This window comes from Aulonocara stuartgranti (assembly GCF_965226115.1).
Source record: "Aulonocara stuartgranti genome assembly, chromosome: 12".
Lineage (NCBI taxonomy): Eukaryota > Metazoa > Chordata > Actinopteri > Cichliformes > Cichlidae > Aulonocara > Aulonocara stuartgranti.
The window spans coordinates 13,564,584-13,589,728 of NC_138948.1; the positions used below are offsets into that span (position 1 = coordinate 13,564,584).

At 39.0% G+C, this 25,145-nt stretch overlaps 1 protein-coding gene across 2 annotated transcripts; it reads right to left on the reverse strand.

Annotated features, from left to right (window-relative positions):
• Positions 1-12,024: 12,024 nt before the first annotated feature.
• ptger4a (prostaglandin E receptor 4 (subtype EP4) a) lies at positions 12,025-16,232 on the reverse strand. 2 transcript variants are annotated; one of them, XM_082555419.1, is made up of 3 exons: positions 15,339-16,232; positions 15,092-15,239; positions 12,025-14,747 (listed from the first exon to the last, which is right to left on the reverse strand). In XM_082555419.1, exons 1-3 carry the CDS (start codon positions 15,869-15,871, stop codon positions 14,178-14,180), a joined length of 1,251 nt encoding a protein of 416 aa, XP_082411545.1. In that variant the 5' UTR covers positions 15,872-16,232; the 3' UTR covers positions 12,025-14,177. The 2 variants fall into 2 exon arrangements, with proteins under 2 accessions (XP_082411545.1, XP_082411544.1); XM_082555418.1 differs by having other exon boundaries at positions 15,092-16,232.
• Positions 16,233-25,145: the final 8,913 nt, after the last annotated feature.

Here is a 25,145-nt window from a genome sequence, read left to right on the forward strand (position 1 = left end):
TCAGTTGTCATGGTTACATCAGATCTCCTTCCTCTTGACCATCTGCACACAGATCAAATATAAACTTAAAAGTGGGATTTATGACAGAAATTGGGCGAGAACATTTTTGAGTACAACTCACATCAGGTTTTATTTTCTCTTTTACAATCCCACTTAGTATCACAATGCAAGCTTCAATCAGCTAGAGTAATCGAGGACAGCAGTAGACCTGTATATGATTGATACTTTTCACAAAAGGTCATTGGAAAGGTCCATCCATCTTCCTCCGCTTATCTGGGGCCGGGTCGTGGGAGCAGCAGCCTACGCAGAGAAGCCCAGACCTCCCTCTCCTCCACCTCCTGCAGCTTGTCTGGGGGAACACCAAGGCTTTCCTAGGACAGCCGACAGATATAATTTCTCCAGCATATCCTGGGTCTGCCCCGGGGTCTCCTCCCGATGGGGCATGCCCGGAACACTTCACCCAGGAAGTGCCCAGGAGGCATCCGCATGAGATGCCTGAACCACCTCAACTGGCTCCTTTCGATATGGAGAAGCAGCGGCTCTGAGCCCCTCCCGGATGGCCGAACTCCTCACTTTATCTCTTAGGGAGAGGCCAGCCACCCTTGAGGAAACTCAATTCCAAATTCAAATTTTATTTGTCACATACACAGTCATACACAGTACGATATGCAGTGAAATGCTTAGACAGCTGCTCGTGACCTAAAATAAAAGACTATGAATAGGATAGGAAATAAATATGAAAATTAAAATAAAGGGTAAATTTAACTAGGAAAGAATAAAATAAAATACAAAAATTAAAGTTAAAAATAAAATAACTGTACAACAGAATACAAAATATAGAAAATATATAAGAATATATGAAGAAATATAGAACAATAAGAGCAGCTGTACGAGTAATAAATGGTAATGAAAGAAATGTAATGTCCAGGGTTTTGCAATCCACATATTTAAGTGACTTGTGATAGAGTGATTTGATTTAATGACCACACAGTGTAGTTGTGCAGTGGCCACTAGTGTAAACAAATGTCCAGTGTGTGTGTAAAAACCATATGTGTGGGTCAGTACTATGTGGTGGTGTGATTGAGAGACAGTATCGCCTGTGGAAAGAAGCTCCTCCTCAGTCTCTCTGTGTTGGTCTTCAGGGAGCGGAATCGCTTTCCTGACCTCAACAGAGAGAACAGTCCATTGTTGGGATGGCTGAGGTCCTTCGTGATATTCCTGGCCTTGGTCCAGCAGCGCCTGCTGTAGATTGAGTCATATGTGTACAAAGAGTACAGCAGGGGGCTCAGAACACACCCCTGGGGCGCTCCAGTGCTGAGAGTGATGGAGGCTGAGACATGTCTGCCCATCCTTACTGCCTGTGGTCTGCCAGTTAGGAAGTTGGAGATCCACTGACACATAGATGAGCTGAGTCCCAGGTGCTCCAGCTTGGTGGTGAGTGTGGAGGGAATTATGGTATTAAATGCAGAGCTGTAGTCGATGAAGAGCATTTTAACATAATTCCCTTTTCTAGTGTCCAGGTGAGTGAGTGATGTGTGGAGGAGATGAGAGATGGCATCGTCTGTGGAACGATTTGGACGGTAAGCGAACTGTAGTGGGTCCAGTGTGTCTGGTAGTGAAGAAATGATGAAGTCTCTGACCAGGCATTCAAAGCACTTCATCACTACTGAGGTGAGGGCTACAGGGCGATAGTCATTGAGAGAAGCAGGGTGGGGTTTCTTCGGGACAGGAACAATGATGGACTCTTTGAAGCATGTGGGGATCACCGACTGAGATAAAGAGATGTTGAATATCTCAGTGAACACAGGTGCTAGCTGGTTCCACCGCTTATATCTGTGATCTCGTTCTTTCGGTCACTAACCACAGCTCATGACCATAGATGAGGGTAGGGATGTAGATCGACCAGTAAATCACGAGCTTCGCTTTCACACTCAGCTCTGCCTTCAACACAACGAATCGGTACAGCGTCTGCATCACTGCAGCCGCAGCACCAATCCACCTGTTGATCTCCCACTCCCTTCTCGCATCACTCATGAATAAGACCCCGAGATACTTAAACTCCTCCATTTGGGACAGTAACTCATCCCTGACCTGCAGTGGGCATTCCACACTTTTCCAGCTGAGGACCATGGCCTCAGATTTGGAGGTGCTGATTCACATTCCCACCACTTCACATTCGGTTGCGAACTGTTCCAGTGCGAGCTGAAGGCATTCACCCAATGAATCCAACAGAACCACAGCATCCACGATAAGCAGAGACGATTCTGAATCCGCCCAAGTGGAAGCCTTCCACCACTTGGATACTCCTAGAAATTCTGTCCATAAAAATTATGAACAGAATCAGTGACAAAGAAAAGGTAGCCAACTTAACCGGTATTTGTACACATATAACTAGTCCTCTAAACAACTTCAAACATCTGAGAATGAAATCAGGTGGTGCTGCTGGTTTATTTGATAGCTATTAACTGTAGTAGTAAGCTAAATGTTAAGCCACTTCATAACATTCATAGGAAGAAAGGTATTCATTTAACTTTATCTTTTAGTTTTGGGTTGCCCCAAAGTAATTGTCTTTTATTGAAAACTGTTCCAAATATTTGAAAAAATTATCACAAGTATGTTTTCATACTCTGAGCCAGGGGTGCCCAATCCCGGTCCTCGAGAGCTACTATCCTGCAGCTTTTAGATGCATCCCTACTCCAACACAGCTGAATCAAATGGTTTGATCTCTTCAGCATGCCATCATGTTTGGCAAAGGCCTGATAACAAGCCATTCATTTGATTCAGGTGTGTGGGAACAAGGATGCATCTAAAAGCTGCAGGACGGTAGCTCTCGAGGACCGGGATTGGGCACCCCTGCTCTGAGCAGTTTGTGACTTGACCAGCAGAAACAAGAAGAATGTGGAGTTGTCAGCGTCAAAGCCCAGACAGAAAGACATCCTGGTCTTTGAAGATAAGCTTTAGTATCTATTTCAAACTTCTACTTAATCAACATCTTTCAACCTTCAGTCTGGGCTTCCTGTTATTTTTCAGCATTTAAGATACGGGTACTTCAAGGAGATTACTTTCTCAGGGTGAGATGTGGCTTTTACGAAAGAAAATGATGGTGTTTTGTATTTATTAGATCTTACAGAGGTGAGTGTCAGAAAAAGAGGTGTACCAAAGAGAAGGTCATGGAGCAGGAATACACATTTTTCCATTTTTCCAATGTAATGTCAAATATTTGGTCTTTCACAACTTAAATTATTAACCAAAAACCCCTTTATGCATCATTTAAAGTGCTGTAAATAAGTGTTGAGGTTCAGGGTGGAAAAGTAAAGTGAAAAAAAAAAACTGTCCAGCAAAGCGAGCAGCTTGGTAAATACTAATTTATAAAATGTTAATAAATTCTGTAAATAAATTATTTACTTCAAAATGAAATCATCATGCTTAACATAATAGTTAGTATGAATTCTATGATGTGTGACTCAATCTGTTTATCTGCAAAAGCCTTTCTGGGTTTGTATTTGAATGCTACATGGAACTTGATCCAGTTTACAGAAAACTGCTGGACGACTGACACAAAGGTTCTGTGTATTTGGCTTTTTAAACTAATTATTTAATGTCCTGAAAGGATATAAGAATTGCATTACGAAAGCACTCCTTTTCCTCTGCGGAGAATGGTTTGGAAATTTGTGTGGGTGCAAAAGTGTCATGGTCCTGGGTCTTTTGACCCAGCGTTTTAAGTTTGAGTTTATTTTGTTCATTAGGTTATCTAAGTTCATTTGGTTATTAGACTCCTTGTGTTTTCTTCCCCTGTATTTAAGCTTCCCCTCACCCTTCGTGTTTGTGTTATTATGCCTAAGTGTTTCTAGTTATTATTTTCCCCTCGTGTTTCCAACCATGTTAAATCTCCCCTGCTCTTCATGCGTTTCATGTCTGTGTCTTACGTTGTCAAGTTCGGGTTGTCATGTCTATGTCTCATTATGTTTCCTGTTTTATTGTGAAGAGGTCTGGTGTTCTGTGTTCATCATGTTCAGTTTTACTCTCCCACTGTGACGTCATTATGTTCATGTGTGCCAGCTGTTTCCTCATGTGTCTCCACTTCCCCTAATCACCTCCTGTGTATTTAAGTCCTCTGTTTTCAGTGTGTGATTGTCAGGTCGTCTGTTGTCCACGCCATGTTTCCTATGCCATGCTTCCAAGTTTCTTGCCTAGGTTTTTCTTATTGCTTGTTTAGATTCCCCAGTTTAGGTTTGTGTTAATTTTGCTTCAGTTTGCCTTGCCCTTTGTTTGTACCTCTTCTACTAGCCTTATTAAACGGCTCGCCTTTTGTTAACATTTCAAGTTCTGTTCCCTGTTCCTTGGCGTCTGCGTTTTGGGTCCTTTTTCAATTCTTACAGTCTGCCCTCGCCAGACTGTGACAAAAAGAGAAACAGATTTGATATAAATGCATTTGCTCCACATCTGCACTGCTTCATGCCATCATTTCTTTGCTAGTTTTTTAGGGGGGGCCTGCTGAAAGTGCACTTAGAAGCGACATCTGATACAGTGTGTGCAAATGAGCATGCTTATACATAGTCTCTGCTAAAGCACTTACACAAATGTTGACCCGTGCCGTCTACAATTAGTGGTCCCCGTTCCGGGCAGTTGAAATGAGGATACCGTTTCATTGCCTTTGGTGAGAAGAAAAGAAACTGAACCCAAGAATCACAAGAGCACGAAACCTGAGCAGTGCGGGCAATTCCCATTTACACACAAATGCACATAGAAACAAGCAAAAACACATGCAATACACACTTATTATGATTAATAACATGCCTATTAGGTACTCTTTTGAGAGTAATTTACTCATTAAATACAGAGGGGTGCACTTTTCCCACTAATTTTTTTGCCCTATTGAAGTTGAAGATTTCATAAACCTTTCCAAACTGGCATAAAATAGCAGATTTATGACCTGTGGATGTTGTTTTATTTCAGCAGCCTAAATGAACCATCCACTAAATCATGCTAGAATAAGCTACCTTTCATCAGAAGTTCCCATGCATGCTGCTGGCTCAGAGACACAACTTACTTAAGCTACAGATGGTTTTCAAATAGTCGGCTAGTGCAGCAGCAACAACAGATATTTAAAGAGCCCATTTGCAGTGATTCAAAGTTTTAGCAGATTTTTTGTTTGAATCACAGTAGCCTGAAGAAAGCCAGATAAATTAAAAATCATGGTAAAATACCTCAAATCTGAATCACTTTACCCTGTACCATCATCTAGTAAAGCTCTAACCCAACATTAATATATACTCAGCGATATTTAAGATGACTTATTGATCTTAAACTGAAGTATGATGTAGTGTGTTGAACTGCCACAATTTATTACATCTGTTAGCCCAAGGACAGGACCATTTGCAAGGTGTGATCAGGAATGTGCATCCCCACAGAAATTCCAAAACCATGTGTTATTTAAATCTGTCCACTCGCCCTTACCACTAGTCTCCTTTGGGCGGCTTTTTAAAAAGTCTCTGTTCTGACGACTTGCACATGAACCTCTGCAAAGTACTCTGGATGTTCTGAAATATGTCAAAGCAGCACCCTTTACATTTTCAGGTATCCAAGAAACATTTAGCTTGATGAGGCCCAAAAAACGTATACGTGGTATCACACACTGCAGTCCAGAAAATTTGCATGTTCACAGTTTGACCCTAGGGGTCAAATTCACTTTGCAGAGCCATGTGAAAGTAGGAAAAAAACAGCAAAGGCACTCCTGGCGGTGCTGTTTGTAGTGAAATTGTGGAATCATGACTCCTGGTCAAAGTCAAAAAGGACCTCATGAATGTGCCTAGGTTTCTGAGACAGGGAGCTGTCTTTGAATCTGAACAGCGAAAGTTGTCTCCTATAATAAACTGAGACATAAAGATTAAATAAATCAGCATGAATAATACACATATAGGGAAGGATAGCAGAGATAATGTCTGTGTATAATGTCAGCACTGTGCACATAAATGAACCTGGGCTGTTTGGTGGTGCCGTGGTGGTAAACTCTAGGTTTGCATATTCTCCGTCTGCCAGCATCTCCAAGATGTGTTAGGCAATTGATGATTCTAATTGGGCTGTAGGTGAAGAGGGAAGATAAATGATCTTCTGTATGAACGGGTAAAGCATTTAGAGCAGTCAGTATGGCTAGAGGATTGCTCTACAAATTGCAAACCTGTTTTCATTTACACTATTTTTTCTGGTGCCTGCTATGTTGTAATACCCCTGACAGGCTTTAATGTGACAAGCACTTCTTTTTTAAACCAAACAAATTTACAACAGTTTGTCATGTAAATCTTCAGCTTGTATCCAGCACAAAATAGCCATATTTTTAAATAACAACACTCAAGACAACTGTGAGAAAAACACCGGGACATTCATTCTCTGTGATTCATAACCACATTCGCTGCGTCAGTACGTCTGCCTGTGATTAATAAATATGTTTAAATATTTATGGCACACTGTGCTGCTTTGCTTGAGTTATGAGACGTTGAAACTTTAAAACAAATCAGGATATAAACAGGTTTAAGCTATCAACACTGTTTCAGAGCAACATTTGTTTAAAGGAAAACCCACAGAAAGAGATTCAGTAATTTGATTCCCGGAGAGCGAAGCAGTTCAGCAGTGAATATCTGGTAAAGCTTTTGAAGTCGAATAAACATGTTTGTAGTGATTAATGGTGCAATGAAACGATGAGGGGTCATTCCACTCAGCATGTAATAAGTGATCACAGGGGCTAATTATTATATTAAAAAACAACAGAGAAATGTACTTATATTAGGTGACTTAAGAAAACAAAACAGCTGAGAGCTGCAAGAATCATTAAGTGAGGCCCCAGAGTTGGCAGAAACAACGGTGAGAGTTGGGAAGCACTGCTAGCTTCCAGTATGTGAACATGTGACTTTCTGTTGGAGCACCTCCCTGATGACCTGAAGCGGTGAGCCGAGAATCTAGTATTGCATTTTTTTGGGTTAAACCACATATAAATATAGACACTTAATTTTGTCTTAATAAATCATTTCTCAGTGATGTGGTGCTATTTTAAGAGTTTGAAGGTTTTTACTGGCCATGGCAAAGATTTTACAATCTTTATGTTTGGACTACTGGGCTGGTTTCTGTTGTTTCCCTTTTTAAGTTTCAAATTTAATAAATGACTACCTGTTTGAAGTTATTCATTAATAAATGTAGTGTTGATAAATCAGGATGACAGTTCCATGTTCTTTTTACTCCTCCCTGTTTTATTGTGAATGTTATTTCTTCATGTTGTATTTTTACTTCCTGTCTTTGTTCTCTTCCTGCCGTCTTTATGGCTTATTTACACTTCTGTGGTGAATGTTGTAGTGCCTATGACATAACCCATGTAACTGGTCAACACTGTTACAACATTGTTACCAGCATTCATGTTTTTGTGTGATGTTTTTGGCATTTTTTCCCTCCTGGGATTAATCTTTTCTCTCTCTAGCTCCCCCCCTTTTTTGAGGCAAACATATTTGTCTCTTTAGTTTTTTTCACCTCTTTGTACTTGGCAATATCCTTCCAGGAATTTGGTGACATCTGTCACTGATAAATTCTAAAACTGTGGTGACGAAGTAGCTGGAAATACACAATAGTACTGAACATCCTAATAGGTTAAGGCTGTATCAACACAACATATGGGTTATGTTGTACATTTTCAGAGGGGTCTGTGAATATGATGTAATTACGGTATAGATTTAACTTAGAAGTATGAATCCCCTGTTAATGCTGGGTTCACTGTACCTTATTACTTATTGCTAAGTTGTCTGATGGCTTAAATGGGTCTTTTGGTGACCATGCTCCTGTGACATGTATATATCTTTCTACGTAGCACTCTTAATTCTTATTCTCATGTATATATCTCATGTATAGCTCATGCACATATCTTTCTACGTAGCACTTTTAATTCTTATCCCTACTTTTATTTTTTCATGTCTATTTAAGTGCTATTTATGACACTATTTAAGTGCTATTTATGACACTATGTTTGCACTGAAGCACCGCAGCAATTTCCTAATGTTGTAAACCTGCTCAACATTTGGCAATAAACCCCTTTCTGATTCTGATTCTGATTCTGACTGTCAGGCACATCATGGAGAGGATGTGGAGGTTTGGTACTAGGAGTATGTGCCCTGAGTAAGCGAATGTCTATCTTGACATGCTGTAATTACCAAAAAAACCAACACTTTTTTGTCAGATAAACAACCCTACAAGTGTCGGTGACTCACTTATTTTAACTGCTATTATTACATTTGACCTGCTTTAGCTAATTTCCTTAATAATATGAAGTTTGCGCAAGCAATAAAGCAAATCTTGGGTGGTCTGTGACTCATCTGAAATGCACATTTGGAAATTACTGACTCTGTGAACTCTAAACTTGCAGGAATGACCTACTGTTCTTTGATAAATGTGACTCTGGGGACTACACACAAACACACACACATGCACAGTCGTGTTTTCATATCTTTATGGGGACATCTAATTGATATAATGCTTTCCCTAGCCGCTTACCCTAACCCTAACCATCAAAACAGAATGCCGTACCCTAACCCTTAGCCTAAACCTAATCACGACCTAATTGTAATCCTGGCACTTAAACCACATTTTGAGTCTCAGGCTACGTCCACACTAGCCCAGATAGATTTGAAAACGGTGTTTTCGTCTGAAAACGCTCCGCGTCCTCACTATTGTTTATCAGTCGTTTTCACAAAGTTGTGCGTCCACATTGAAACGGCTGAAAACGCTTACGTTCCAGTCCTGCGCATGCCTGAAACGCAAGTTGATTTGACCTGCCTCAATTCTGTCTGCTGTTTATTTACTTTGCTCTTTGAAACGTGCAGCAAAATGGCAAGGAAAAGCACAGGTTTTTTTAAATGAACTAACAATGAGATGGAGTTGTTGCTGCGAGTAACACAAAAGTACAAAGTCGCAAAAGCGAGTGAGAATTACAGAATTTGAAGAAAAGCTATCTGGAGCATGTACAAACTGATATTAATCTTTAATAGGGCTGTCAAAATTGAGAGCAAACAAAACTACTGCTCTTAGTTTAATTGGTCACTTGACTGCATCACATGACTAAAATGTGTCATCGTTTTCAAAAAGTCTCAGTTTTCGCTGTCCACACTGCCAGGCGAAAGCACTGTTTTCAAATGTATGCGTCCTCGAGAGCGTTTTCAAAACGCTGCGTTTTCCTTGAGTGAAAATGCCGTCTCAGTGTGGACGGGAGGCCAAAACGAAATGCATTAGTGTGGACGTAGCCTCAAAAATGCTTTCAAGCCCGTGGGGACGGATATTTTGTCCCCATAAAGGCTGTTAGTCCCCACAAAGATATGCAAACATGGCACACACACACACACACACACTAACACACAGACACAGAGGAGCAACAGTAACACATGGTGTAACACTTTCATTGTTACTCCACACTTTTGTCTACTGTGTAAAACGTTTCCCAGCAACATTTATTGTATTCAGATAAGTAACTGCAGTAAGACTTTTATTTTGTTGAAGTATTTCATTTCCCATGTAAAAACAAAACTGATTTAGAAATATGTTGGAGGACATACTGTGTTGTTTTTTTCCACTGTCTGTTGCCTAACAGGTCACCTCATGTGGTTAAGTTTTTCCTATTTGCTTGTATAACAGCAGAGATCAAAGTTACTAGTTGCTTGTTTCATGGGAACGTGCTGTTGTACATAATTCTGTTTTAAAAAACTTTGAAATAAGTTGCCCTGCATTCTGTATATTTGTGTGGGATTTAACACAGTCTGGAGCCCAATCCTAACGAATTTCTGCCCTGGAGCTGTTCACACTATCGTCTTCTATGGAATGAAATGTGACAATAATAATCAGAATTTGGGGGGAAAAAAGAAAGAAATCTAGGTGGTCATCTAAGTACTAAAGTATTTTTTTATTTTCACTTATAAGCATGAAAAAGCATGTCTCAAGTATGAAAAGCAAGGCTTTAGCTGGAAGTCAGTTAACTAATATCAAATAAAATATCGTCATCTTTAGGTATGCACGTGCAAACGTTTTGCAGAACATTTACTGATTAGCTCTGAGATTTTTGCTACCACTCGAAAAGATCAGGCCCTTTATTTTTGACATTGCAGGCAGTAAACCCCACAATCATGATCCCAGCCAGAGATATGAATTTAAAATGTTGTGTTGTAGTATTAGCTAACCAAAGCTAAAAACCTACTCAATCAAAACTGACACAAAAAATTCTGAAGACTGAAAGTTGTCAAGTTGCTTTCAGTTGCTAATAATTTTGGACTGATGATCCAACACCTCCAGTATGTCTTTCAATTTCCACATCAAAGATAAGAGATAAGATAAGATAAGACTTTATTGATCCCACAACGGGAAAATTTTTGCGTCAGCTGTTCTTATTAACTTAGATATTATAATACAGCCTGCAAATGATCGGCATCATAACAGATTCTGGTTGTGGTGCTCTCAGCATAAAATAAATAAAATGTAAACAAGCAATCGTTAGACAAAAAAATTTACATTCAAGAAATTCCTATATAACTCTGAGACCCAAAGGGGTCTCAGAGTTATATAGGAGCTGACATTGGGCTATAGCCTAATGCAGACCGCAGTACTTTGTTAAAATATATTTTTGTATTTTTTTTAGTAAGCCATTTAAAATTATGTTGAAATTAAAATATTTTAATTGTTGTATATTATATTGTAACTTTATGTCTATGTTTCAATTTGTATGTCTTTTATTTTATTGTCCATATTTTGATGTTGGGTTCATTTTTACCTCATCAAAATATTGTTTTACAATAGCATATTTTAATTTTTTTATACCATTTGTTTGTTTAATCTATTTGCATTTGTATGTTTAACTTTATTTAAAAAATGTAATTGCTGTAACAAAAGAGGAGATTAGCACTTAGCTTGTGTGGCTTCACTGATGTCACATGGAGAAAGGATGGTTGTCACACTGATGTGAAAAGAATGGCTCCAAACACACTACAGAGGATCATATTTTCCCTTTGAATTACATTTAATTTCTCTTTTCACCATCACCCGAGGGATGAAGCGCCTGCACTAAGACTTGCTTCAGCTCCGCTTTGGCTCTGACATATTTTCAGACTCGTCTTGTTTAATTTCCTCCTTAACCGAGGCCGACAGCAGACACTGTTGAGCAACAGGTGCTTTCTGTTGTTTATCAATGAGCACAGAGGTGACAGTGTGCAGACTGTCACTAGAGGACCCCGCTGACATAAAGCAGCATCACAGCTTTGCCACTTACACAACATGTCAAGTTGTGCATCACATGAGATCAAATTCTCTGAGCATCACAGAGATATTCTTTCACAGCTGAAATTTAAAGCTGATGGTCTCACCACTTACTTCTCCAAAATTTGATTCTGTCTTATAAACAGTACACTTCCATAATGACCGATTGAGGAAACCTGCAGTCAGCTGAGCTGAGACTGAAGAAGTCACTTGGATGAGTGACGAAACGTTTCTCCCACTGAAAACGTCCAGATGAACAGAATCAATTTTTGGAGATTTACTTATCTGGATGATTGAGAATGCATCAAGACGTCACCACTTACTTGTTTGCCTGTTTGGGGTTATTGAAGCAATCCTGAACATTTGTGCAGGCTGTGCTTGTGCACCTGTTCACCCAGATGGTAGATATCAGTCTTGTTGCTTTTCCATTAATACATTTAATTGGGTATTGCAGACTCTGGTGAACAAAGATGATCAAATTACTGAGAATCTTCATGAATGTTCCACGTATCACCATCTCCCGCTATGGTACAGTCCTGATTTTCACAGTTTAATTAAATTAACGCGTCTTGTTCCCAGAGACTGGAGGATCCTCTCACACTCCGGTGTTTGCTTAAGCCACTGCAATGCTTGTTTAAGCTTAATTGCAGTGAACTGGAGCTTTCAATTGTGTTTATTGTTTCAGGAGAGAAGTGCTGAAGAGATGGTCTCACTAAATATAAACAAGGAAAATGTGACTGTGAGAAAGAAAGCTCGTATTAAGCAGTTCTGCTTTATGGTAATAAAATATGACAACATGTCAAAGGCGATGTTTGCTCTGAAACAGTTAGTGTTCATTTACAACTGCATCATAAATGTAGACATATATATTTCTTATCAGACAGGAGTTCTCAGTCATTTCCACTCAGTTTTTTTCTTGTACATCAAGTCATATTTACAGATATAATATATTACCACAGCAAATAAATTCAAAGCTCATACAGTATATGCATGTACACAAATTTCACTCTGCAATACAATATGAACCACAACTGAGCATAAAGTGCATAATTTAATGACTCAAAATAAATTAAAAGTTTTCAACTAGTATGTCAATCCCTAACTTTTGCCCTCACTGTACAATGTTTACAATGTTCATGTTCAAACTCAGACAAAAAGAAAATCTGAGTGAAAAACTTCAAACCAGCAGGAGTTCAAAAGTTCAGTCTGTATAGTGTTAGAATACCAGAAGGTTTAACTTTTAATATTAAAATGGAGAATTTGCCTTATAAATGCAACAGAGAGGAGGATTACGCTGTATACTCACATGAAACTTGAGAATAATATTTAAATCTAGACTTGTGATCTTGGATAATTCATATTAGATCTGATATTGGGTGGTATCTGGTGATTTTCAAGGAGGAAAAAGGTGCTGGTACCATCTTTTTAAATGTGAGCATCATCAGACTTTTCCTGATTTTGTTTCACTGTAAACAGCATGTCTTTGACAACAAAAACTTTGGTTTCCTGCAAAACTGAACATCTCACTTTAAACATTACACTCAAAGAGAAGTGTTACTCCTAAACTTAACCTTTAGCTTCAGTCCTAACTAATACAAAACATTTTTCAATAGGTTCTTTGATATTTTGAGTCCTGACTTTATAGATAGTGATGTTGAAAGACAACAATTTGTGAGTGTAAATACTGATCAAACTGCATGACTGATACAATTTATAACTGCGCATAAATATGTCTTTTGGACGAGTAATCCTTTTGGACCTGGAATTTATTCATCTTGACCTTCTCTTAGAGAAGAATAGTTATATATCACAAAAAAAATATTTTACACAAGATCGCTCATTTAGAACTTGATTCTTCTCAAGCTGACCGCTTAATGCATCTCATTAATCAGCATCTATCCACTGATTTATAGAACATTTTCTGTAGCTGTGGAAATTATGCAGAAATTTCCCAGTCTACTGTGGAACAAGAGCCTCTGTGCCCTCGCTGTGTTTTGTTTTGTTTTTTTAATAATTTGAGACAGTATCTTTGTGTGTTTTCCGGGCTATAGAACAAAAACGTCTGTTTTCACAACCTTATAAACTCTACTCTACATTAGTCATGGAGCTAACATGACTGTGCCCTTCAAAACTCACTGTACAGTAGAGTTTCCAAATGAATCAGTCCTAACAATAACTATGTGAATACTCATAGTGACTACTCACAAGAAGCACAATCAGGACTATTTCATTTACTACACTGACCACAAGCTTGTAGTCAGCACAGTTTGGAGACAGTAAATAGAGCTTTACAGTAAAGGTTTCCACAATGGTTGAACAAAGTAAATGAAATTGAGAATGATAAGTTTTTTCATCAATGTTATGTGTCTAACATAGGGGCGATCGCGCGAACATATATAGGGGCGACCGTGGCTCAAGAGTTGGGCGTTTGTCTTGTAATCGGAAGGTTGCCGGTTTGAGCCCCGGCTCTGACAGTCTCGGTCATTGTGTTGTTGTGTCCTTGGGCAAGACACCTCACCTGTTGCCTACTGGTGGTGGTCAGAGGGCCTGGTTGCGCCAGTGTCCGGCAGCCTCGCCTCTGTCAGTGCCCACAGCTAACACACCCATGTGTGTGAATGGGTATATGATTGTGTTAGGACCAAATAAAGCGCTATACAAATACAGACCATTTACCATAACATCTTTCTTAGGCAAAATGGCAAAATCTGCTCACACAGTCAGTCATCACAGAGATTGCTGGGTGCTGAAACAAACAACGGGACGATATCACTCACAGCACTTATCTCTTTCCCACTGCATGGGCTCTACTAGATAGAAGAGTTACTTATTATTTATGTGCTACTTCCATTTTTGAGTTCTTCAAAAGGTCTGTTGTAGAGAAATAAAACGGTATTTCTCTGGTTGGGTCAGATGCATTTCTCCTTTACTGTCTCGGTGTTCAGCGTGACCTGAAGTGCTGGATCTTTAGGGCATGGAGATGATGGATGATCTGTGATTGCATTTGTCTCGTCTCTGGTCTGATCCTCAGCGCTGCCCTCTTGGGATGAGTAAGAAGCTTGTGAATTTCTTGCTGAAGGTGGTTGTGAGGCAGAGAGTTTGTTTGACTTAGGACATTTTTCAGTGCACATCTCAGTTTTATCTTTATAGTAGAGGAAGGTTTGACAGGTGCTGTTGCTATCTCGTTGGTCACTAGACACCAAGGAGTTAGAGTCCCTGTTAGAGATCACAGAGGAGAGCTGATAGGCATCAATACAGGGGAAGTTTCCCTGTCTCTGTTGCCTCCTTGCTCCCATTTTACAGAACAGGCACTTGATTTTCTCAATGAGCTTGATGAGAACAGCCTTGCGGAGCAGGATGTAGATCCAGGGGTCAAAGATAGGGTTAAAAGAGGCAAAACGTATTGCCCGTAGATCAGGGTTTTTGTCCAGCCGCACCTCCACTGGAGTCTTATAAAGCTGGTTTAAAAACACCTGAGCCTGCAGGGGAGAGGAGAATAGTGACTGAATGAAAAGATATGGATGCGTATGTTTGAGAGGCCACTAATATAAACATGAAAGGGAAGAGAGTCAGTTCACCTCTAATGTAAACTGTTTTACACTTTTACATAATCCTGCATACGGCAGCTGTGCTGAGTAAGTGTGATTAATCTGGACTGTAAGTGTTGTGGCTGAAAAGGTAAAAGGAAAAGTTATTCTTTTTCACATTTTTTTTAACCTAACTAAACAGTTTTCTGCACTTAAAAAACATTTTTGTGTGAAAAAGAACCATGCGTAAAGCGTGCGTAATGGTAACATGCAACCGAAAAAAAAATTAAACTTACAACAAGTGGTATAGAGCAGATGAGGACTACTACCGATGTGCCTATGAGTAGAATAACCATCTGAATCTCTGCACCGGCCAGACGACCAAAGCTGCGTGCTCTTCTTCGCGGGTCCACGCTGCGTCCCACATCGGTGCCAAGCGACATCCTACGCACAAAGCGTCGATGCATCCGGATCAAAGCCACACACACCAACACATTACAGATGACAGTGGAGAGAATAAGAAGAGAGCTGAAACCAGCATACATGTAGGAGTAGGCGGCATCGCTGGTCTTGTTGCTCCTCCACTCTAAAAAACACCACGTTTGTGGGTACTGTTTCTTCACCTGCCCAAAGCCCATAATTGGCAGGGCGCAGAAAAAAGCATTTGAGATGTAGATCGCTACTAGAGTCAGTCCCGCCAGTTTTTGGTCCACGTAGTCGTTGTAGAAATAGGCATGGTTTATAGCAATGTATCTCTCTACCGACATGGCACATATGATGCTGAGCCCTGCCAGCGAGAAGAAAAGCATGGTGAATCCAAAGTACTGGCACAGCGGGTCCTCTCCGGGCCACGCGCCTTTCACATAAATGGCGATGGTGACCGGACTGGCCAGCAGCGTGCCAAGCAGGTCCGTGATCGCCAGGCCACACACCAGCGTGTAAAACGTAGTTTCTTTCTGTTCTTTCCGAGATTTACAAAGGACCACGATGGCGATGAGGTTTCCAACCACCCCGAAAATGAACATAATGGACGGAATGGTGGGGACCATGGTCCTCCCTGTGGTTTGATTATTCATTGTGAAGTCCAAACGCACTTCAAGACAAGTGAAGCAACTCGTTTTATCGCCTGTATTTCCAGTCCAGAGCAAGAAACTTACCTACAAGTGAAAGAAGCCTGGGAAGCATTTTCAAAATAAGAAAGTAGTTTTTTCTTATCTGAAAACTAACCTTTAAAAAACTTACAAAATCCCCCAAAGCATCCTCCGCATGCTGCCTCTGTGGTAACCAACAGCTCCGTGGTGCTTTCTTATCAGATCCTCAGCTAGCTGTGCAAGACAGAAGCAGATTTCACTCACCACGCCAGAGAGATTGAAATGAGGCTCTGCCTTCTGGCGTCTTGCTGGGCTCAGCCCCTCCCCTTCATTTTACTTCACAGCCCTAATCAGCAGTTCAGGAAAAAGGTCACATTTTGTAACACAGAGATTAACCACAACTCACAGCAATTTCTTTACACCATGGTATAACATTATTAGGTAGGGGAAAAAGGACAAAACAAAAGTGAGTCTGAAAAATAAAAGTGTAGTTTTTTGCTCTCAAAGTTTCCACTTCAGGACAGAGAGAGGGAGGGAGGAAGAAAAGGAAAAAATCTTTATTTTTCTTACATTTTGATCTGTTAGGGTGGATTCTACTTTGAGAAATGATTGATCGCAAAGATTAACCAAACGATTCACATGAAAATACGCAAGATTAGGTGATGGGAAATAAGACAATAATTCAACTAAAGGTTATACTTTGATAATCTGACTTCCTTACAACCATTTCATATTTTGCTTACTGGTTCAAGGGTCTTTTTGTTCCTTAGGTACTGATAAAAATCAACAAAATGTGAAAAGGCTCCAGTGACATCAGTTAGTCTCCAGTCTAATTCTGATCACATATGTTTATAAGAGTGTCATAAAATGTCAAACAAACAGCCTCTTTGAATAAGGCTGTAACAAAACTTTCTGTTCCTATGATCATATTTTAAAGAGAACAGTTTATTAGTAACTTAAAATTCAGCCGCCAAACACATTTTGTTTCAATTAAAGGCAAAACAAGCACCCATCATTTTCACTGTGGAGTACATAAACACGATGGTAAGGTGAGAGCAGTAGTCTTCTTTTTATTTAATTCCTTTCAATAATTGTCAAAAAACACAAAACACATCAAAACAAAAGTGACATTTAAACAAACCAGCAGATGTACATGGTAGTTAATCTGTAGAGATGAATTAGTGAGGTAGTTAGTTGTCTAAGAACGTCAGGTATATATAATACATATAAATAGTGGAAAGTGTTAGTCATAGCTAAGTTTTACCAGTCTACAAAGGGTTTCCGGGGTTTCTGAAATTTATCAGATGAGCCACACAAACCGATTCTTCATTTCTCAAGATGAAAATGTCTGTGAGTCCATCACGATCTGTGAAAGTTCTTCCAGTTTAGGAGAACCAATATTTATGCAATTTTTATGTTTGTTTTCTGTGACTTAATACTACTACTTGATACACTGGAACACAATCCACAATCACATGCAATTCAGCCTTCAACCTGCTGCTATGTCAAACCTCAGCTGGCGAGTAAATGCCAGCTGAAGTGTACAATGTCTATGTACAGCGGCAATAAAGGAATCTTTATCTTACCTTATCTTGGAAAAGAATTCTACATGTTTTGATTTAGCTGACTATATACTGTAGGCATAAATGGCAACAGTAGGCCAGTTTGGTAGCAGAAAAATCAAAATGTTGTCATCTGTACTGGAAAAATCAAACAGGTTTGATCACTGTCAGTAGATGAATGTAGGATTCTACCAGCATTCTACTTAATGGCCAGCAGGGGGTGAGTCTTGGTTTCAAACAATCAGCTGTACAGAAATCTATGGGATAATAATCCCGGCCTCCTTCACGTGTCACCTCAGTAAATACTCTGTGATGGCTTTATAAGCTGAGTTGCTAATTTTAGGTCATACTGAACAGTACGTGAAGTTAAATTATGGTTGGTATTAGAGTAATTTTCTAGAGTATGCTAACTGGCTAATGATTTGTCAAACAGAAGTCGTCAGCCAATGAGCATGCAGAGTCCCCTTGGTTCACAGTTCACATCAGTTTTTTTTAATATGAGGATTTTTACTGCAAAATGCTCGGCTTGAGGCTTCATAGCGTGAATTCCCCAAGCAGTGCATTCATCTTTTATACCTACTATGAGTGTGAGCACAACAATGTATATATATTTTTGGAGTATTTATAGCAACAACTTAAAAACTAGTCAGATGCACATCTAATCGCATGCTACTCATAGTTAGTTATTGTCGTACCATTCAGTCAGCAAAAATACTGTTAGATTAAATTACTAAGGGTGTGTGTTTCAGTCACACATTTTTCTATGTATATTTGCTATTGTGCGATAAGTTACAACTGATCCTAATGTGCTGCACTCAAAACTTCAGTGGCTCGAAGTAGAAGAGTGTCGGTATGGCAGCGATTGCTTTGAAATCTCTTTCATCTTTGCATTGTGTTTTTGGCTTTATGTTCTATGTGTGTCCTGTAGATGGGGATTTGTGGTGGTGTGTGGGACTGTAGCTAAGGTTTATGTTTTTAACTGGTAATTATGTGACAAAGCCTTTCAGTTCATTTTGCAGAGTATTGAGAAAGTCACATAAAGAGTGTTATGAATCACTTTATCCACCCAACTTTAAGAATGCTACTGGATTACTTTCAAGAAAAGGAACAAGTAATGTGTAATACATTACTTTTTTTTAGGTACCGACCTCAACACTGTATTTCCATGATACACTTACATAACCTGAGTCAGGACAATGTGTTGGAAATCACTGGTGTTCACTTGAACTTGAAGTAAATGACAACTAACCTACACTGCTGATACAGCAAGTCTGCCTGTAATCTGGGCCTGGGCGTGGCCAGAAAAACTGAGCTCAGCTTTTCAAAAGATTTCTTTAACAGCAGTTAATCCATGATTTAACAAGGGGCTAGGTCACTTTAGCTACGGTAGTTTTAATTATTTAAACTTCAAAGTTTAATAAATCGAATCTTTCTAAATTTTTTAGTTTCACATTTTGGGTGTACTCAGGTTGTCTTTGTCTAATACAGAAATTAGTTCTATGATCTGAAACACGTAACTAGGACATATATGCAAAAAACCAGAAGGCGGGAAAATACCTTTTCCCAGCACTGCATGTGAGGGCAAGGAATGATTATAAAGGACTGTTGACAAACAAACAGTTTCTGCCACTTAGCTTCGGTGGGTGGGGTCAGTCAGTGTGCGGGCGCACTTGTAGATGCAGCCGGACTGTCGCCTGTGCTGTGCTTAACCCTGAGCTACCTGTCACCTGTGCAAAACCAGCACGGACAAATTGTCTGCATGGAAGGTGTTTGTTTTTGTTTTAAGTTAATAAGTAAAGATTACTGTGAATGTGCAAGCCTTTAAAAAAAGCACACACACATACACACACGGGGAGAGTCCATAACTTCTGGCTACTGCTTCTTTTTAACTAGACTGTGACAGAACACGTTGAACTCTTGAGACCTTGAGTCCCCTTATCTGACGTCATCCTGTTATAGTGACCCCATCAAAACACAATCTGTTGCTGTCAAAGTTACAGACATTTTACAGCCTTGAAAATGTTTTTTTTTTTTGTTTGTTTTAGCATTGCATTCATATGTAGTCCGTATTACATAATTGGCCTTAACACGTCAGCCCGACCAGAAAACACAGCTGTGTGCGTGAACATACTCATACCCTACAACTTCCAGTTGTTTGTTTCTCTGAAGTTATGTTTAGTTTCAGGGCTATCCGAATGTGCTGTAAGTAGATTGGAAAGATTAGGTTTCACATGAATGTGCTTTTCCTGGATTTGTGTATTGAAGTCAGATAACCTGCAGCATAGCTGCACTGTAACTTAGAGTAATAACCACCAACACTACTGAAATAATCAATTTTCCTCTAAATACAATTCTGTAGATAGTTATTGTAGATAGACCATTGCACAATGTGGTTTTTGCATGGGCTTTTCTATTTGTACGTTTGTTTTTGTGTGAGCTGTACTGTCTAAAGAAAGCAAATCACACACAAAAAAAAACCCTACTTCCCAAAAGCATTTCTTCTTGCTTTAATTCCTGTGCCAAACAATTACTACATTGTGTTGTGGAAAGGATTTATAGATTCCTATGTCCTCAAAGTATTATAATTTACGGGTGAGGGAATGCACATTTTTCTCCCATGGTTTTGTTTCCCAGAACAGTCATTTATAGAGAAGAAAAACTGCTATTACAGGTGTGTGGCACTCTGTATTTGCTACAGCATTTACAGTAGGCGTTGCTCTGGATTATTTCCCTTGCAACAATGCTCCTGTGTTTTGGTTTACTGTTAGGCTGGCTCTAAGATTATGACTGCTACCCGTAGAGCGGCATGATCGCTGAGGACAGGTAGAGACAGATTTGATAGCTCGGGGGATGGGTCAAAGAAAACTGTCTTCATTCCTTATTTAATTCCCTGTACGCAGGGATGAGCTGCCTACACGCCCACCAGTTTCATAACTGACAAATGTTGCTCTAGAGCTTTGGAGAGGCAGATGTTTGCTTAAAAATATGTAACCTCTCACTTTTGTCTCTCTCTCTCACACTGCCTCACATGAAAAGCTCAGCAATTTGTAATAATGTGCTTGTTCACCATTTTGAAAAGGTTTTGACAGGTTCTCAGATGTGCCATAACTAACAGCTGTAAGTTTATGTTTGAGTTGGAGTGAGAGAGTACTCTGTGCTACTCTTTCTAAAGGTAACTAAATCCATTCAGCAGCCTTTTAATGCTCGCTCATGTTAAACATGTTATCTCTTGTTGTTAAATCTGTATGAAAAAACTTTAGCTGGGAGCTATTGTAAGATAATCATCAAAAAACGCGGCAAGGCCTGGACTTTGTGCATCGTTAAGCTCTGGGCTTCAGAGAGTATTGTTAATTTCATTCCAACTCGATGAATAAGGGACATAACCTATTTCTCAAATTGCCAAACTATTTAAACACTGAGTGGATTTATTGCTGAAGTGAAAATGAACTTCAAGTATAATATTTTTGATTATTTTGGAATACTTTCACGCATCACAGAAGTCTTCACAAAAAGAGTTAAATTAATTTGAATAACGAGCAGTTAATGTGTCAAAATGTCCAAACACTGTTCCTACAATTGCAGATCTGTTTGTGAATTTAACACAAATGCTTGCAGGGAATATTTGAAATTAAACTTCAATCAATATTTTTTGCAGGTTGCAGGCTACCTACAACCACTGCATACCTTTTTTTTTGTGTCAACTTGTTTCTTGACCTCTGGGTGGAAATCTCACTAATTAAATAGAACAGGAGGTAAGAATGGGTTTCTCTGACAAAATAATTCCCCAGATTTCTAATTAGTCATTTAAAAGTTGAGTCAACTTGTTCCTAAACTGAGAACTGTTTTAATCTGTTTACCATACAGCAATGTCATAGGGAGGAGTACAAAAACCATATATGGAAAATAAAAAAAGCCAAACAAACCCACAAACAGTCAGCACTAATGCTTATGACTCAGCAGTGCTTGTGTTAAACATTCAAAAACATTTTATCATTTCACGATTTGTTCGTTGCGATTCTTTTCTGCTGAATCAGACGTGTTTGGGTTGCAACCGAGGGCAGAATAACAGTTATAAGACTGCAGTTTACTCTCCGCTTTACAGTCTTGGTTAGGCAGACAATTTGGCCTTGAAGTTCTGGAACTCTTATTGAATTACTTTATGATTTTTCCCCCCAATAATGTATCAACAAATAGCGCAGAGCTTAAGGGGCTGACCTGGTAGCTCTAAACAGAGCAGTTTACAGTTACTTTAAACCAGACGAAAGATTCCCAGCATCTCCAGGAATAAGCCCAGGTGGACGGGATTGTTGTCCTTGAGGACATTCTGCCTGCAGCTTGTTTTTAAATGTAAAGTTTAGAAATAGCAAGGATGTGTTTATCTTGAGGTCTGGTTGATTTACAGATAACATCCGTATGCGATCTCCTTCAGCATAACAAAGCCACGGCGCAGAGAATCACATGTAAACTGTTTGAACTGGCACTGAATTGCCAACTTGCAAACAGAAAGTCCCTTTTTTTGAAGATTTGTTTTTTTAGATCAGATTCTGCCAGTTTGTTTAGACTGTCGATGAAGTTGTCATAATTAATCACGTGTACCTTATAAAAATATTCATTCACAGTTCCTGCAAGCATGACCTTCAGTCAGATTCGAGACTAAAACATCCATCTAAAGTGAACATATCTCTTCATAGGGTGATTTATTCCTCAGCTGGTACGCACCACACCAGAGAAGGAGGCTCACTCTAGTTTATAAAAATGACAAATAAGAGTCTGTGTTTTACACGTTACACAGCACTTCTCCTTCCAGAAAGTTTTTCTCCAAAGTAGATGTGACTCATCGTAGCAACAGTCAAACAACAACATTCTGGTAAGTTGAAGCGTTAATCCAGCCAATTGATATTCCTGGGAAAAACTGTAGCTCTTACTTTTCTTAAGCTGCGCATAAGACATTATGATGGTAATCATTAGCAAGGAAAGCAAACCAAAGAGACATTAAGGACTTTTTCTGCTAATCTTTAAATGACCGGATGACTATATTTGGCCACTAGAGCACAGTGGAAAAAGTCTGCAGGAAGCTGTATTGCTGATGGAGCAAACTTATAGCCAAAGGGCAAAAGCAAGACAAATGAGGAACACCGTTTAATTAGCTTATTTATATTCCAATCCCTGAGTCTACGAATTAGTTTTGGACATGCTGGATGTTGTTTGTGAGCTCCTGCTGTGTCATTTCTTTGAAATGCAGGTAACTGAATGGAAACCTTCCATTCAAATTACTGATGCTTACGCCATTAAGAAGCAGCTTTATCAAATCATTCAGATATCTATCTATCTATCTATCTATCTATATATATAATACTTATATTATATTACATAACATACACACACACACACACACACACATGTTATATATATATATATATATATATATATATATATATATATAACATGTGTGTGTGTGTGTGTGTGTGTATATATATATATATATATATATATATATACACACACACACACACACACACAATTTTATTTTTTCTAATTTTATTCTATTTTTTCATTTGGCTTTGAATAACGTTTGCTGAAAACTTTTGCCAGCTATCCTCACATGGTCCTGTCACAGGAAGTGGGAGCACGTGAGATTTCTTTCCAGTATTTGAGGATTGATTCATATCAAAACATCCCGCTGCTTCTATTTTTGCTTCAACATCATGGCTGTAGCCACTGCGCTTCTTCATGCTTATCAGTTCAGTGGGACAGCTGTGAGACATCTTGCCAAATAGTCATGTCATCACTGAACGCTCAGATGCGGTTCATCCACCTCTGCTTGGTCAATGTGACTCTAAAAAGCTTTGTTGATTAAATGTTTTGGCCGCCTGTGATCAGACACAGGAATACCTAGCAACAACAGTCCTTATAAATAACAAGTATTCATCATTTGTCTCTATTGTGGAGAAATGAATATGACTTTATTTGGTTTATAATTTGTAATTGTAATGATTTTACGACACAACTCGTGTTTACCCTGTCATGTCACGTGATTGCTGAATAACTTAGATCATTTCCGTTGCACTGATGTCATTGGTGTCTTTGAACAGGACGCATGACGATTTTCACAAACATCAACAATTTAGACGCAGATAAAAGGAAAACATAAGTTCAAGTGCAGCTACATCTGATATTTAAAATAAAAAATTTCCCATTCAAGCAGCTTAATAAAAATCCAGATATTCAAATCTGGATTTTGAGACTACTTACAAAGGTGCAAGAGCATATTCATTACAAACAAATATACTAGATTACCACCTAATGAAAGATGGGTACCACAGTTAACAGCTACAACCAGCTTATCTTTCTGTAATGGTTACTCCTTTATGTGCAAGCATGAAATTATGCATTTTTATGCAAAAATATCCATGACTTTTCAAATTTCAATGTTAAGCATTAATTTAATAAAGTACTGTATTAACTCTGGTCTTAAAGCCTTTTGTTTACTGCTTTAGCCATTGGTCTTTCTTCTTTTGAAACTGGAAGTTACCATGTTTACACAAAAGATCAGAAGTTAAGAACTAAAGTAAGCACTATCCTGCAGCTAGTTTGATTAGCAAGTTGTATCATCCTAACCCTGTCTGACTGTTAAACAGGATGCAAAATTTGAGCAGTGAAAAGCTGTCTTAAAACCTAAAAACAGCCTACTTGTTGGACAAATTAAACACAATCAAGCATTGGACGAGATCACAGGGCACCCACGCATCACTTGGAGCAGGGTGCCTTTAATTATGCATAAATTTAAGCCTTAAAGCAGCAATTAAAAAAATCCCCTACTCCCATCCTCTCAAAGCAATTTTAGGAAAAAATTATCATCTTAATGATTCAAATTAAAGCCAAGTGAATAGATTTGCAGAGGTGGGTTATACAAAACTGTATTACCTGTACAGGTGTGTCGTAACACGCTGTAAACGTGCTTATTTCTACTGTGAAGCTGGGAATTTAACCATGAGCCTCTATGGGAACTGACTTGCTTTAGAGGCCGGTCTCATTTTGAGTAACTGCAGCGCTGAAGGTTGCTGCTTCGTTGGTCACTTGCTTAATCCTGCTTGTTACTTACTGAGATGGAAATTTCGCGTTGTTTAACTAAGACCCAACTTACACACTGTCAAAGTCTGGTGTTCAAAGTCAGAAAGTATTATTTTAAAGTTACCATGTAACTGTAGCTAATGGCTGAGAGCAAAACATTATTTTGATTGCATTTTAATTGGCTTATAAGGTCATATATTTCAGCTCACGGTGTCAAAATAACAGGCAAATAAATCAGACAGCAGATAAATCCAATGTCTAATTGCCGTTGCACATCACCTTAATTTATTCGTTTAATATAGGAACAATGCGCCAGCGTCAGGACACATAAAAGCCATGCATGCCCTCTAAACAAATGGACAGATGAATTAAACATTATTTGTTTTCACTTATCTTTTTAAAGTGTTAAATATGAAGCGAGTGACCCTGATGAATAACGAAAGATTAATAAACATCTTTCTCTGGAGATTCAGTGAGAAGTCTTTAATAATAACCCATCTTATCTTGCATCTTTTCTGCTTTACAAGAGAAGGACCAACCTGTGCGCTCCCACCTTGGAGAATTATAGATGTTTATATCAAACTTAATCAATAAAAGGAGCAAAATATAAAAGAAGGGGGGGGGGG